This window comes from Schistocerca americana, chromosome 10 (genome assembly GCF_021461395.2).
Source record: "Schistocerca americana isolate TAMUIC-IGC-003095 chromosome 10, iqSchAmer2.1, whole genome shotgun sequence".
NCBI classification, from domain to species: domain Eukaryota; kingdom Metazoa; phylum Arthropoda; class Insecta; order Orthoptera; family Acrididae; genus Schistocerca; species Schistocerca americana.
In genome coordinates this window covers 122,244,444-122,261,689 of record NC_060128.1, presented here as the reverse complement: position 1 = coordinate 122,261,689, position 17,246 = coordinate 122,244,444, and the positions used below count along the sequence as shown (strand labels likewise).

The 17,246-nt window shown below is 44.9% G+C and overlaps 1 protein-coding gene across 1 annotated transcript in view; it reads left to right on the top strand.

The window, feature by feature from the left end:
* LOC124552289 overlaps window positions 1–17,246 on the top strand; it is a 151,132-nt gene that overhangs the window by 108,300 nt on the left and 25,586 nt on the right. The window contains exons 6-7 of the mRNA XM_047126566.1: window positions 6,733–7,969; window positions 14,262–14,446. Coding sequence (XP_046982522.1) covers window positions 6,733–7,969; window positions 14,262–14,446 — 1,422 coding nt within the window. The remainder of the gene's footprint in view (window positions 1–6,732; window positions 7,970–14,261; window positions 14,447–17,246) is intronic.

Sequence of the window (17,246 nt, the reverse complement as noted above, 5' to 3'; positions counted from 1 at the left end):
GATGACCTCGCTGTCTGGTCTCCTCCCCCACAACAACCAACCAACCTCCTGCAGTTCAGGTGTCAAGGAACTGTTCCCCTGGAAGACAACGGATTTGCACCCTCCCATAAGCATGATGAAGATGGTATTGCGATTCATCAGACCATACAGCGCTCCGCCATTGCGCCAACGTCCAGTAACGATGGTTCCTACACGTTTTAGTGGTAGTTGACGATGTCATGGTGTGCTAACATTGCCACATGCAAGGATCGTCGGCTACGGAGCTGCATCGTTGGGAGTGTTCGGTTCACTGTGTGCTGAAGACACACTTGTCCTCTGCCCAGCATTAAAGTCTGGTGTTAGGTCAGCCACAGTACGCCGCCTGTCCTGTTTCACCAGTCTGCCCAGCCTACGACGTCCGACATCTGTACCGAAGGGTGGCCGCCCAACCCCACGACGTCTCGACGTGGTCTCACCTTGGTTTCGCCACGTGTTCAAGACCCTCACCAAGGCACTACTCGAACAAGTTTCAAGTCGTGCCGTTTCCGAAATGCTCGTGCCGATCTCCAGGTCAAAATGGTTCAAATGGCTCTGAGCACTATGGGACTAAACATCTGAGGTCATCAGTCCCCTAGAACTTAGAACTACTTAAACCTAACTAACCTAAGGACATTACACACATCCATGCCCGAGGCAGGATTCGAATCTGCGACCGTAGCAGCAGCGCGGTTCCGGACTGTAGCGCCTAGAACCGCTCGGCCACAGCTCTCCAGGTCATGGAAATATGCCCTCGGTCAAACTCAGATAGACGGCGCAACTTCCCCATTCTGCACACGTTCAGCACGCTCACTGATACCTGCCATCGCCTGGACGGGTTTATATCGATGGTACGTCGCTGGTCATAATGTTCTGGCTGATCAGTGTAACTTATTAATGAAGAAATACTTTCCAATATGAATATGTTTGGAGCTTATTCTGCTGAAAAGAAGACAATATAAACACAAATTTCATGCATGAGAAGCATATTTTACTGTCGTTGTCTGTTGCTATTATCATAGGCACTTTTCCGTGACACTTAAAATATTTTGTGTAGTCTAATGGCTCGCCCATTCTTGTGCTTCACTCGACTTTTTCATACACACATGTTTTTTGTAACTGTACTTACTGTTGCTTCAAAACCGAATGTGTTCGAGATTCTTGCCGTTCTTGGGTCATACTTATCAACAACTGTGGGACTGGTTTCTTCCGTGTTGTGATACAGCTTTATTGCTTTGCTTTGGTGGAGGGAATGGCAATTGAATATCATTGTAGACAAGTGTAATGTGCTGCGAATACATAGAAAGAAAGATCCTTCATCATTTAACTACAATATAGCAGGTCAGTAACTGGAAGCAGTTAATTCCATAAATTTTCTGGAAGTAGGCATTAGGAGTGATTTAAAATGGAATGACCATATAAAATTAATCGTCGGTAAAACAGATTCCAGACTGAGATTCATTGGAAGAATCCTAAGGAAATGCAGTACGAAAACAAAGGAAGTAGGTTACAGTACACTTGTTCGCCCACTGCTTGATTATTGCTCACCAGTGTGGGATCCGTACCAGATAGGGTTGATAGAAGAAATAGAGGAGGTACAACGGAGGGCAGCGCGCTTCGTTACAGGATCATTTAGTAATCGCGAAAGCGTTTCGGAGATGATAGATAAACTCCAGTGGAAGACTCTGCAAGAGAGACGCTCAGTAGCTTGGTACGGGCTTTTGTTGAAGTTTCGAGAACATACCTTCACCGAGGAGTCAAGCAGTATATTGCTCCCTCCTACGTATATCTCGCGAAGAGACCATGAGGATAAAATCAGATTAGAGCCCACACAGAGGCATACCGACAGTCTTTCTTTCCACGAACAATACGAGACTGGAATAGAAGGGAGAACCGATAGAGGTATTCAAGGTACCCTCCGCCACACACCGTCAGGTGGCTTGCGGAGTATAGTTGTAGATGTAGACGATTTATCATCACGTCTGTGTAGTTTTCCCTTCAGCTACAGTTTTTGTGGCTTATTTGGTACATTACATACTGTTGGTATTACGAGGGCTATCCACAAAGTACATTACGTTTTGGAATTAAAAATAAATAAAGTATTGGAAATTTTTTTATTATATACAGATGAAAGCCACTCTTAAATACTACTTTCCTACATAGTTGCCATTTAAATTAAGGCACTTATCGTAGCGATGGACGAGCTTGGAAATTCCTTCGTCGTAAAATTCAGCCGCCTGCGCCTTCAACCACGTGGTTACCTCTTTTGGGACAGAAAAGGTGTGATTTTTGTGGATTTCCTGGAAAGAGGCACTACAATAAACTCTCAAACGTATTGCCAAACGCTGCACAACCTCAGAAGAGCAATACAAAACAAGCGCAGGGGAAAGTTGGGCTCAAAGATCTTGCTGATTCACGACAACGCCCGGGCCCACACGGCAAATGCCACTCGTGAAGTTCTCGACTCTTTTAAGTGGGAGTTGTTTCCTCATCCGCCGTACAGTCCCGACCTGGCACCGAGCGACTTCCAGTTATTCCCAGCAATGAAGACGTGGTTGGCTATGCAGCGTTTTGATGACGACGCACAGCTTCAAGAAGAGGTAACCACGTGGTTGAAGGCGCAGGCGGCCGAATTTTACGACGAAGGAATTTCCAAGCTCGTCCATCGCTACGATAAGTGCCTTAATTTACATGGCAACTATGTAGAAAAGTAGTATTTAAGTGTGGCTTTCATCTGTATATAATAGAAAAATTTTCCAATACTTTATTTATTTTTAATTCCAAAACGTAATGTACTTTGTGGATAGCCCTCGTATATACGTTCCACATTCATTCATTTGGCGGGAAGGATAGCGAACGAATGTTGGATAGATATACCATAGATATACTACGTCTTTATCTGAAAGGTCAGGTCTTCTGGTGTTTACTAGCAAGTCTTTGCAATTAAAGGAAAACGAAATTATTCCGTAAATGTCTGTACGTTGCAAGAGAATTGTAAATAAGCTGCCCTGTAAAGTACTGTTTCGTACCTCCCAGGCTCCTCAGGAAACAAAATAACGACAAAGGTGGTGTCACTTTTTAGTTATTGTCAACTTTCATGACACTATATTCACTTCATACTATAAAACCTATGTTACAGATCAGTGTAAACGTTACTGTTCTCATTCATCCTGGATGTGCTGGCCGCTTGGGGCGCTGCTATCGCTGTGGGTACTAAAAAGGAGAATGTCGCGATTGTTGTGTTAGACTGTAGTAAGGCCCAACTAGGTGGCCATCCAAGTATCGTCTGCTTGATGTGGCCTCCCAACTTCTACTACCTTGAGGCAATCCGGCCACTGTCACATCCGAATGCTCTGCAAACATGCATATCACACGATTAGAACAGGCGGCCAGACCGAACACTGACAATGAGACTCCTTTCAAACTCTGTCACATGCTGATAACGCTGTCTCACACGAGTACGCGGCGTTTGCGTGTCCTTCACAGTAACCACTCAACATCTCACGCTGTTCACGCCTCTTCCGTGTTCTACCAGGCTTGGTAACTAAAAATGAACGGTACAGATGCACTATCGTGACCATTATGCCTGTCGCAGAGAACAGTAGCTCTAATTATTTATATACTCATTGATGGTGTGAACTTGTAGGAACTTATTGGGTTGGTGCACTAGTTTGTAGCGTTTTTGTTTTGCGTGTTGCTATGGGTTAACTAATCGATTTGCATTTTTTACGTATTGTCATTTTGTCATTCGGAGATGGTGAGCGGAGGTGTGGACGCTAGAAAATGGAGTGCCGAGAGGAGAAATAGGAACATTTTCGACAAATTCTTCTGTTTGAGTTCAGTAGCGGGGCGACATCAGCGGAGGAAACCAGAAACATTTGGGCCGTGTATGCCACTACACAGCGCACAGGGAGAAAATGGTTGACTCGTTTTAAAAAGAGGATTGTTTTGACATTAGCGGCTCTGGACATGTAGAAAGATCTTTGGGGTTTGACGAATATCGTTTAAACGCATTAGTCCACAGTGATTGACTACAGATGTGATGAACCGTCATCACTCCACCATCGTGTGACGTTTGCATGCAGTCGTTCAAAAATCGGATATTTGGACACCGCCCACTCTAAGTCAAAATCACGAAAATCAATGAGTGACCATGTGTGCATATTTGCTAGCCCATCACCAATTGGCTCGTGGCCAACATCTACCATTACCGACCTGTAACGTTATCAGCGACGTTGAATGGTGTCTTTCTGCTAACATAAGGAAAAGAAAGAAATGATTCAGCCCAAACAACGCAGCAACTCCCCATACAAAAAGTTGTGCACATCAGCAGAAAGTGGTGGTGTTGGTAAGTTACTAAGGGACCAAACTGCTGAGGTCATCGGTCCCTATGGTTACACACTACCTAATATAACTTAAACTAACTCACGCTAAGGACAACACACACACCCATGTCCGAGGGATTACTCGACCCTCCGTTGTGTGTGTGTGGGGGGGGGGGGCGGGGGGGCGCACGAACCGTGGCAAGGCGCCTCAGACTGCATGGCTCCTCCACGCGGCCATCAACAGAAGCTAATGTTACGTACCTGGTGGAACAACGACGGTGCGGTATACTACGAATTGCCTCCCTGGGGTGTGACAATCACTGCTGAAATTTACGTCTTGTCAACAACTGAGACCTCTTGCAGCTGCAGTCCACAAGCAATGACCAGGTGATGATACCCCCCCCCCCCCCCCATCCCCCCGCATTCTGCCAGACTGACAAGAAACACTATATAGGAGTTGGGTTGGGAAGTCATTTCACACATACCTTATTCACTTTATCTCGCGCCCTCAGATTTTCACCTTTCCCGCTCTCTATCGGACACCCTTTAAGTAACTTCCTTTCCGCATGAAAATGCACTCCGAACATGGCGCGAGAGTTATTCGTCTCAAAAACACGTGGTTTACACAGTCGCGGAATCGAAAAGTTACGCCAGTGATAGCAGACCGCCTCGCGGAGTGGCCGTGCGGTTTAAGGCGCCATGTCACGGTTTGCGCGGCCCCTCCCGCCGGAGGTTAGAGCCCTCCCTCGGGCATGGGTGGGTGTGTTGTTCTTAGCATAAGTTAGTTTTAAGTAGTGTGTAAGTCTAGGGACTGATGATCTGGGCAGTTTGGTCCCTTAGGAATTCACACAAATTTGAACACTTGGTAACAGACTTGTAAATAGTGAACAAGAATATATTATCGATGATCAAAGTCTCTGTTATGTGTATCTGTTGCGCTGCTTACACTTACAGAAAAACGCTACGAATTAATACACCAACCTGATACATTCACATCCAAAGATTCCTTCTGTGAGTTTCACTTTTTTCGTCAGGCGTTTTTAAAAACAGTGAATATAAGTTCATTTTAATGGACCATTGTTCAATGTGTTCACATATATACACGGGTTGTCAAAAATCTACAAAATAATAATTATTCATTTTAACAAGCGTATTTGCCTGTGTTGTTTGTACTTGTCCTGCCATATGACCCTTCCCTTTGTTCATTTCCTTAACATAAAAATAACTAATGACTGCTTTCTAATCGTTTTTCCTTTACACATTGGTGATGAAACTTGAATGTTGGTGCATTGTAATGAGTTTGATTTCACTTCTTTTGTATGTTTTGCCTATAACACTTGTCCAGGTGAGATTGTAAACTTTCGGAAACTATCATATGAATTAAGTACAATAAATAAAACAGACGAATACATTATTCAGAAACAATATATTAATGAAAATCTAATCGCCGCTAAAGTTCCACCCATGAAGCTGAATCACACCAAAACCTACATTTGCCTTCTGTTTACAAAACGCTTGAGCAAAAAGTATTACCTACAAGCTTATTACTACTCACTGTCATTTCACCTTCAAACATATTTCATATACGCACGTAAATCACAGCTCTGAGTATTGCAAAGAGAACTAAAAACATGAAAAGATCATATAGCACTGTTAAATCAAATCAAAATATCACTGATAGAATCTCTGGAAATTGACACACAGCATACTTTACATGGGGAACGGAAGCAATAAAGAGGTTTCTCTTACAAGTTTCAGAAACTGCATATGTCGACTAGATGATCTAATTTCTTAAAAGCATCAAGATATCCCAAATGGCTGGCCGTTGTGGCCTAGCAGTTCTAGGCGCTATAGTCTGGAACCGCGCGACCGCTACGGTCGCAGATTCGAATCCTGCCTCGGGCATGGGTGTGTGTGATGTCCTTAGGTTAGTTAGGTTTAAGTAGTTCTACGTTCTAGGGGACTGATGACCTCCGAAGTTAAGTCCCATAATGCTCAGAGCCATTTGAACCATATCCTAAATGTCAATCTCCACTTGAATGATGGAGTCAAAATATTATAGAATCCAAACCTATTGCAATATTATTATATGATCGTCAACACATATTCTTGGGCATGAGACAGCCAGCTATTAAAAATAAAATCCTTCAAGTATCCTTGAGAAAAGAACGTAACAAGCTGGATATGGGAAGTTAAAAATGATTTAGAAGTACACGACGTAAAATCAGAATAAGCAGCAGATAGAGACATTTTCTGAAGAAACTTGTTAAATTTAGGCGGGTTCCAGATCAGAAGCCGCATAAGAGGTGCGAAGTGTCTTGAAGAAAGAATAATATACTATCATACAAAATTCTAACTGTGTCATACTGACCGAATCCTTGCCCCTTTGCAGGTACCGACTGTGCAGACGCATCAGCCCCCCAGGCCCGTGGTTCCAGTACACCACACCTCGACTGCCTGGACAGCACCACTCAACGCCAGTGTTCCAGCACAACTGCTCTCCAGCGCCATACCCACACTGCCCCGAGACGTCGAAATCATCCAAGTGCCTGATGCAGTTCTCAGGAACCGGACACCATCAGAGTCGATTGGCGCCAGTAGCATACGCAGACGCAGGCTCGCCCGTTCAGCTATGATGGAAGAGGAACTACTTCTACAGGATGGCAGCAATGGGAGAGAATCTACTACAGAAGCAGAACAGTCAGACAGCAGTCTGGGGAAGGCTGAAACTATTCCTGTTCCTGCTGCTGAAGATGTCACTCTCCAGTCTTCACTACCTGTAGAAACAATCCCGACAGCAGAGAGCACATATGCTATGGATGTGACAAACTCTCTGAGTACCACTGAGGTGTTTGCTGAAGGAACAGATGTGGGAGGAGGAATCCTTTATGGGGCTAACTTTCTGCTGGATGAACTGATGCAAAATGATGGGCCACCTCAGTTTGCATCAGCTACAGAGGAGAATGAGTCTACCACCGGAAATGATGGCAATGGCGATCCGGGAGCCTCAAATAATGGGGAGAGCAACAATGGATCTGTAGGAGACATCACTACAATCGGAACAACCAAACTGGGCCAACTATCAGAAGAGCATCAGAGCACTGTGACTGAAGTGATGACTACAGTGGTATATACAGGCAAAGGAGTCAGTCAGGACCAGATTTACAGTCAAGGGGTTTCCTCAACCGTTTCTAGTAGTGTCAAGGAGGAGGGATCCAGTACAGCAAATGGTAATGTTGCTCTTAGAAGCAGTGCAGCCCCACCTCCAAAAGACGCCCACCCTGCTGAGACAATGGAGTTGTCAGAGTCCAGATCAGCAGCTGCATCAGCACTGGAAGGTCCTTCCAGGTTCCAAGCACCAAGGGAGCCAGCTATGTCTGACCGTCAGCCTGTGGCGGGTCCGGTGGACACTGAGGCTGGCGCTGAGGTGGAAGTGGAGGTGGATGTGGAGCCAGCCAGTGGCGAGGTGGACTGGGGCCGTGTGTTCGGCAGCATCCTGCTGGCCCCCACACAGGCCTTCGGGCTGGAGCACGAGGTGGCTGGGGCGCTCATGTACCTGGGAGTCGCCCTGAGTTCCCCGGTGACTGCTGCTGCCCTCGCTGCTGGGGCCATCGTTGGAGCTTTCACAGGTAATGCAGGATCTGCCTCTGCTCCTCAGCTTGGTGGTGGGTTGGATCGTTCAGATTAGGAGGGTTGTGCGAAAAGCTCTGTTAGAGAAAGTGAGAATTTATGTTTTTAAAAACCTTTTGCTTTGTAGCATGATCTCCTTTATTATTAATACGCTTCATTCAGCGATTGTGATAAATTCCTGTTCAACTCATCGCTCATTTCATAAATCCCAGATCCATTGCTACCATTCGACCTACTCAAAATCGACTGCTTCAGATGAAAACTGCTTTCTTTGATATAACCTAAATCCTGCGTAATGGAAGTTGGTTCTGATGTAACATAACAGACACTTTCAGCCATCTCACAAAAATCCTTCCCTATCGAAATCAATCTCTTTCCTTATACTTACTTTGCTTCCTGTCTTCACGTGTTTAAAAGTCTCATGTTTGGGTCTGTATTTAGCATTTATCTCCAGATTGACTAACGTACATTCAAAGCCCGATCCAGCTCTTACTCACAGTGACGTTATTGGTTTTGCAATGGACGGGATGGCTTCCATCAACTAATCTTGCAAATCCTGATATGAGTGCACTTCCCTTCTTTAGGCCTTTCTTTAGGAAAGCCTTTTGAAGCAATTGATGCATTTCAGTCGAAGCAGGAGCTGAAAATACCTCGCTACTGCTAACAAGTTTGATTAAAAAGATAACATTTTGATTACCATTAAATAAATGAAATCGATAAAGACATCCCAATAACTTTCATAGTATTTTGCCTTGATGAAGTGTGATTACAGTTTTATCATCTTCTGATCAAACGATGTTGTTTGGTGTACATAATGATAAACTTGTGTTAAATTTATATTCCGTCTTTTTTCTAGTGATTTTTGTAACACATACAGTGATAGCTTTCACTACCGAATGTCACAGTAGCTGATGAGTTTTCCGGGCTTTATAGGCGTGGTCGATGCAATTTTTGGGTTCCGGACGTTTCGTCCAGAGCTGTGCTGGACATTTTCAGAGATGTTTCTGGTGACGGTGAATCTTGGCGACTGAAGAGTCGGGCGTCCGAGACCGACCTAACTATTGTGTGTAGTGATCTTGGTCGAGTTTACACGTGGTCAGCAGACATGATAATCTTTATCAGAGATGGAACGTAACTATAGATTGTCGGCCTTTCAAAATTATTTATCGATTCTGCAGAGCCACTGTCCATTATCACTCAGTTTCGTCACTTCTTCTTTTCTCTTAAAATTGTCACTATTCTGGTATATTTCGATGGCTTCTCTGTATAGTCGTGGATGCAGTTTTGTCAGATAAAATTTCCGTTCGGAAAACGTCATGATTTCCTGACTGAAGACTATATTCCGCTACAGCTGATTTTTCTGTTTTCTGTAGCCGACAAAGACTTTTATGTCCTTCCAGTCTTGTTCTACATCTACATCTACACCTACATGATTACTCTGCAATTCACATTTAAGTGCTTGGCAGAGGGTTAATCGAGCCACAATCATACTATCTCCCTACCATTCCACCTAAACTTTTCTGTTCGAGCTCTGATTTCTCTTATTTTATTTTGAAGATCATTCCTACCTATGTAGGTTGGGCTGAACAAAATATTTTCGCATTCGGAACAGAAAGTTGATGACTGAAATTTCGTAAATAGATCTCGCCGCGACGAAAAATGTCTTTGCTTTAACGACTTCCATCCCAACTCGCGTATCATATCTGCTACACTCTCTCCCCTATTACGTGATAATACAAAACGAGCTGCCCTTTTTTTTGCACCCTTTCGATGTCCTCCGTCAATCCCACCTGGTAAGGATCCCACACCGCGCAGCAATATTCTAACAGAGGACGAACGACTGTAGTGTAAGCTGTCTGTTTAGTGAACTTGTTGCATCTTCTGTGTTCTGCCAATGAAACGCAACCTTTGGCTCGCCTTCCCCACAATATTATCTATGTGGCCTTTCCAACTGAAGTTGTTCGTAATTTTTACACCCAGGTACTTAGTTGAATTGACAGCCTTGAGAATTGTACTATTTATCGAGTAATCGAATTCCAACGGATTTCTTTTGGAACTCATGTGGATCACCTCACACTTTTCGTTATTTAGCGTCATCTGCCACCTGCCACACCATACAGCAATCTTTTGTAAATCGCTTTGCAACTGATACTGGTCTTCGGATGACCTTACTAGACGGTAAATTACAGCATCATCTGCGAACAACCTAAGAGAACTGCTCAGATTGTCACCCAGGTCATTTATGTAGGTCAGGAACAGCAGAGGTCCCAGGACGCTTCCCTGGGGAACACCTGATACCACGTCAGTTTTACTCGAAGATTTGCTGTCTATTACTACGAACTGCGACCTTCCTGACAGGAAATCACGAATCCAGTCGCACAGCTGAGACGATACCCCTTAGGCCCGCAGCTTGATTAGAAGTCGCTTGTGAGAAACGGTGTCAAAAGCTTTCAGGAAATCTAGAAATACGGAGTCAACTTGAGATCCCCTGTCGATAGCGGCCATTACTTCGTGCGAATAAAGAGCTAGCTGCGTTGCACAAGAACGATCTTTTCTGAAACTATACTGATTACGTATCAATAGATCGTTTCCTTCGAGGTGATTCATAATGTTTGAATACAGTATATGCTCGAAAACTCTCCTGCAAACCGACGTCAATGATATAGGTCTGCAGTTCGATGGATTACTCCTACTACCCTGCTTAAACACTGGTGCGACCTGCGCAATTTTCCAATCTGTAGGTACAGATCTATCGGTGAGCGAGCGGTTGTATATGATTGCTAAATAGGGAGCCACTGCATCAGCGTAATCTGAAAGGAACCTAATCGGTATACAATCTGGACCTGAAGACTTGCCCGTATCAAGTGATTTGCTCTTTGCCGGTCGGAGTGCTTTACATGTTTTCTTAGTGATCTGATGTCATGTTTCTGTGTCGACCTGATCAGTTGCATTTTTGATAAAAGGATTAGAAACCGTGTTCTTCCATCGCTATGTTTTATCAGTGTCCCTTTTCTTACTGTTGCTCGGTCACAGAACCCTATTAACTTCTCTGTTTAAATAGCCTTCTTTTCGAAAACCTGCTACAGATGTTTGAATACGGCGTCTGCGTGTTCCGGAGTGGCCATTCTCTTGGCTCTGTCAACAAGACTTTTAGTGACACCTCTCTTTTGTTGCGGATGATGGTTGAAGTTCTTATGCGAATATCTATCTGTGATTTCAGAAATTCCATATGTTTCAACTTCTGATCAGCTTGTCTTATTACTATAACATCCGAGAAGTATATTGCACTGTATTTTCCATAGAAAAGAAGTGTGAATGTTTTAGTTGGACCACTTTTTGCGCTTGGTGACAGATGGCGCTGTAATAATCACATGCCGGCCGGAGTGGCCGTGCGGTTCTAGGCGCTACAGTCTGGAGCCGAGAGACGGCTACGGTCGCAGGTTCGAATCCTGCCTCGGGCATGGATGTGTGTGATGTCCTTAGGTTAGTTAGGTTTAATTAGTTCTTAGGCGACTGATGACCTCAGAAGTTAAGTCGCATAGTGCTCAGAGCCATTGGAACCTAAACTGGATTTTTGGGTTCAGAACACGGAAATAACAAAAGAATTCGTCTAAAGCTTTTTTACCATGTGTCCAAACTAGGAGCGTATCGTCAACAAACCGATACCATCGACATGGTTTCTTATTTGCATTTTCTAGAGCTGACTGTTTGATTTTTTACATATAAAAATTAAGGATCGCAGGTGACACCATCAGCTTGCTTATAAAATTCACCGTGCCACTGGAACTGACTAGAAGTAAGGCAGTGCCCACATAGTGTCTATATTCACTATGATTTCAATTAACGAAGTCTCGGTCGGGCACACAGTTTTAATCTGCCAGGAAGTTTCACATCAGCGCACACTCCGCTGCAGAGTGAAAATCTCATTCTGGAAACGAAGTTATGATTTATACAACGAATGTTTTTCCAGTGGCTCAGTCTGCTCTTTTTAGACACTGTCTTCTAAGTTGTGGCGGGTAACGTCACTGTTGTTTCACTTGGTTTTTCTGGATTTATGGTTGCCGTAGCTGGGCAAGTGTTCTGTCTTTCCATGTTGGTGCTCTTGATTTCAGGCGATCTCCACAGCATTCATCTAGTACTTGGTTTATGGGCGTGAGTCTTGCCATGTCTAGGTATATCTATTTTTTGCCGTTCCTGGATTGTTGTCTGCTTTTTTCGGATTTCTGATGGAGTAATATTTAACAGGAAGCCATGCACATCGTGTTTCTACTGCATGCAAGGGGTCATTACTTCGCCACAGTGTAGACCAGTGTTTGCTCTGCAGTGCGTAGTGTAATTAGGAGTACATCCGCTGCCAATGATGTTATTTCGAGTTTTCAGTTGCTGGCTATTTAGTTCAAGGTGTTTTTGAAGGTAAGTGACTTGTCATGAATTATGCCTAGATATCTGGAATATTTGTTGTGTTTGTCGCGAACTCTGCAGAAGGTTAAGTTCCGTGTCTGTCAGTCGGTTATTTAAATGGAAGCAGAAATGTTCTATTTTACTTGGGTTTGGGCACAGTCTCCAGTTTATGTAGTACAAGTTTAGTACTTCTACATCAGCTGTTAGTTTTTCCCTCTCCTTCTAGCCACTAGTATAACTTCCTACTGTCTCATTTAGCGGGAAAGGAGGAAACGGCGTAATGATCATCATTCAAAGATAAGGGAAATAAGAGCTCGTACTGAGGCGTTCAGACAGTCGTTTTTCCCTCGGGCGATGGGCGAGTGGAACAGAAGGGAGGAAATACGACTTTCACATCTACATCTACATTTATACTCCGCAAGCCACCCAACGGTGTGTCGCGGAGGGCACTTTACGTGCCACTGTCATTACCTCCCTTTCCTGTATGGTTCGCGGGAATAACGACTGCCGGAAAGACTCCGTGCGCACTCGAATCTCTCTAATTTTACATTCGTGATCTCCTCGGGAGGTATAAGTGAGGGGAACCAGTATATTCGATACCTCATCCAGAAACGTACCCTCTCGAAACCTGACGAGCAAGCTACACCGCGATGCAGAGCGCCTCTTTTGCAGAGCCTGCCACTTGAGTTTGCTAATCATCTCCGAAACGCTATCACGCGTACCAAATAACCCTGTGGCGAAACGCGCCGCTCTACTTTGGATCTTCTCTGTCTCCTCTGTCAACCCGACCTGGCACGGATCCCACACTGATGAGCAATACTCAAGTATAGGTCGAACGAGTGTTTTGTAAGCCACCTCCTTTGTTGATGGACTACATTTTCTAAGGACTCTCCCAATGAATCTCAATTTGGTACCCACCTTACCAACAATTAATTTTATATGATCACGCCACTTCAAATCGTTCCGCACGCACACTCCCAGATACTTTACAGAAGTAACTGCTACCAGTGTTTGTTCCGCTATCATATAATCATACAATAAAGGATTCTCCTTTCTATGTATTCGCAATACATTACATTCGTCTATGTTAAGGGTCAGTTGCCACTTCCTGCACCAAGTGCCCATCCACTGCAGATCTTCCTGCATTTCGCTGCAATTTTCTAATGCTGCAACTTCTCTGTATACTACAGCATCATCCACGAAAAGCCGCACGGAACTTCCGACACTATCTACTTGGTCATTTATATATATTGTGAAAAACAGTGGTCCCATAACACTCCCCTGTGGCACGCCAGAGGTTACTTTAACGTCTGTAGACGTCTCTCCATTGAGAACAACATGCTGTGTTCTGTTTGCTAAAAACTTTTCAATCCAGCCACACAGCTGGTCCAATATTCCGTAGGCTCTTACTTTGTTTATCAGGCGACAGTGCGGAACTGTATCGAATGCCTTCCGGAAGTCCAGGAAAATGGCATCTACCTGGGAGCCTCTATCTAATATTTTCTGGGTCTCATGAACAAATAAAGCGAGTTGTGCCTCACACTTTGGCGCGAATTGTGCCCTCCGCCACACACCGCGTGGTGGCTACCGCAGTATATATGTAGATGTAGATGTAGAAAAGTGTATATCGAATAGTAAAGTCAATGGGTCTCGGTTTACACTGGATAGCTGAGGACCCAAAGCTCGGGCCCTGGAAGGCAAGGTCTCAGGTTCGAACCCCATTCCGACACTCAGTTTTAACCTACCAGTAAGTTTGATCGCGACTTACCTTCCACTACGACCGCGTGCTGACTCTCTGGGAGAAGCGGGCCCCCCCGTCCTCGCAGTGACGTCAACAGTGGGCCCCTTGTCCTCGCAGTGACGTCACCAGCTGTCCCATGTGTTCCGCAGCGCTACTGGTGGGCGCGCCGCTGGAGGGCATCTACTCTGCGGGCTGGACGTTCAACGCGATGCTGACGCACGGCGCGCTCTGCGGCTTCCTGTTCGTGTGGTCGCCGCTGTCGCAGGGGGTGGCGCTGGCGGCGGCCGCCTTCTCCGTCGCCCTCTTCTCCGCCGTCGAGCCCGCCATGTCCTCCGTGAGTACTGTTTCATGCGCCAAATGATCCTGCCCTCAAACATACACTACTGGCCATTAAAATTGCTACACCAAGATGAAATGCAGATGATAAACGGGTATTCATTGGACAAATATATTTTACTAGAACTGACATGTGATTAATTTTCAAGCAATTTGGGTGCATAGAGCCTGAGAAATCAGTACAAAGAACATTCACTTCTGGCCGTAATAACGACCTTGATACGCCTGTGCATTGAGTCAAACTGAGCTTGGATGGCGTCTACAGGTACAGCTGCCCATGCAGCTTCAATACCATACCACAGTTCATCAAGAGTAGTGACTGGCGTATTGTGACGAGCCAGTTGCTCGCCCACCATTGACCAGACGTTTTAAATTGGTGAGAGGTCTGGAGAGTGTGCTGGCCAGGGCAGCAGTCGAACATTTTTTGTATCCAGAAGGGCCCGTACATGAGCTGCAACATGCGGTCGTGCATTATCCTGCTGAAATGTAGGGTTTCGCAGGGATCGAATGAAGGGTAGAGCCACGGGTCGTAACACATCTGAAATGTACCGTCCACTGTTCAAAGTGCCGTCAATGCGAACAAGAGCTGAGCGAGACGCGTAACCAACGGCACCCCATACCATGACGCCGGGTGACAGGCCAGTATGGCGATGACGAATACACGCTTCGAATGTGCGTTCACAGCGATGTCACCAAACACGGATGCGACCATCATGATGCTGTAAACAGAACTTGGATTCATCCGAAAAAATGACGTTTTGCCATTCGTGCACCCAGGTTCGTCGTTGAGTACACCACCACAGGCGCTCCTCTCTGTGATGCAGCGTCAAGGGTAACCACAGCCATGGTCTCCGAGCTGATAGTCCATCTGCTGCAAACGTGATGGAACTGTTCGTGCAGATGGTTGTTGTCTTGCAAACGTCCCCATCTGCTGACTCAGGGATCGAGACGAGGCTGCACGATCCGTTACAGCCATGCGGATAAGATGCCTGTCATCTCGACTGCTAGTGATACGAGGCCGTTGGGATCCAGCACGGCGTTCCGTGTTACCCTCCTGAAAAACCTGATAAACCGTAATCGCGATAGGCTACAATCCGACCTTTATCAAAGTCGGAAATGTGATGGTACGCATTTCTCCTCCTTACACGATACATCACAACAACTTTTCACCAGGCAACGCCGGTCAACTGCTGTTTGTGTATGAGAAATCGGTGGGAAACTTTCCTCATGTCAGCAAGTTGTAGGTGTCGCCACCGGCGCCAACCTTGTGTGAATGCTCAGAAAAGCTAATCATTTGCATATCACAGCATCTTCTTCCCGTCGGTTAAATTTCGCGTCTGTAGCACGTCACCTTCGTGGTGTAGCAATTTTAATGGCCAGTAGTGTATAAATGTTGCAGGAAGAGAATCGCCTGCTACAGAAAGTGGTCGCTATTACGAGGTAGCCCGCTGGCACAGCCATGTCACAAGGCCAAATACGGTTGGGTAACAAAATAAAGAAAAAAGATGGCAATAAGGATTGTTATTGTAGTTGTTGTTGTGGTCTTCAGTCCTGAGACTGGTTTGATGCAGCTCTCCTTGCTACTCTACCCTGTGCAAGCTTCTTCATCTCCCAGTACCTGCTGCAACCTACATCCTTCTGAATCTGTTAAGTGTATTCATCTCTTGGTCTCCCTCTACGATTTTTACCCTCCACGCTGCCCTCCAATACTAAATTGGTGATCCTTTGATGCCTCAGAACATGTCCTACTAACCGGTCCCTTCTTCTACTCAAGCTGTGCCACAAACTCCTCTTAGTTATGTGATCTACCCATCTAATCTTTAGCATTTTTCTGCAGCACCACATTTCGAAAGCTTATATTCTCTTCTTGTCCAAACTAATTACCGTCCATGTTTCACTTCCATACATGGCTACACTCCATACAAATACTTTCAGAGACGACTTCCTGACACTTCAATCTATACTCGATGTTAACAAATTTCTCTTCTTCAGAAACGCTTTCCTTGCCATTGCCAGTCTGCATTTTAGATCCTATTTATGGGGACACTACACGATATTAGGCAGGTGTATCGGTTTCTTTCGGTTTTCAGTGTATATTAAGACCGGATTTTTGATCAGAGTTTGAAAAAATTAGGATCTGTAGGAGAATACTGGTGATTTTTTTGAAGTATTCAATCACTTATCGCTTTTCGAAAAAAGCAGCGAACAGTCGACGAATTAAATGGTTCTTTATTTACCTAGTTAATTTAATATTTTCATTCTATGTATTGTGAAACTAAGGCAATCAAAATTTTTGCATCTTTGCTCGATTTCTGCGTTTATTATGGGAAATAATATGAATAAAAAACCGCAAATTGGATATTTCAGAAACCGGCTATTTTAAGCGATTTCAACAGTCAGGTTAAACTGGCGTCGAAGAAGACCGATACAGCAGAAACCGGTTGTTTCATCGATAAGCGTCATCCTTACTGGAGCGGGGCCAACGGGATATACCTTCCCTGGAAATAACTCGTTACGTCACACTATTCGCATTGTCCGCCACACTTCGAGAAACTTCGACTGTGTGCAGGGTCCAAGGGAAATCAATACGTAATTGAAAAGGTACCCACCATTTCTCAAATTTCTCGTATGCTGTCGAGAGCTTACGCGTATTTAAACGAGCATTCAACAATTATTAAACTCGTATGAAGTGGTTACTTGCTCCCGGCCAGAGATTGCTGCTGGCACTCGTGACCTACAGTGTCACGTGATGTACGAGCCACGGCCTGTCTTTCTCGTGGGCCTCGTACTGGAGGGTA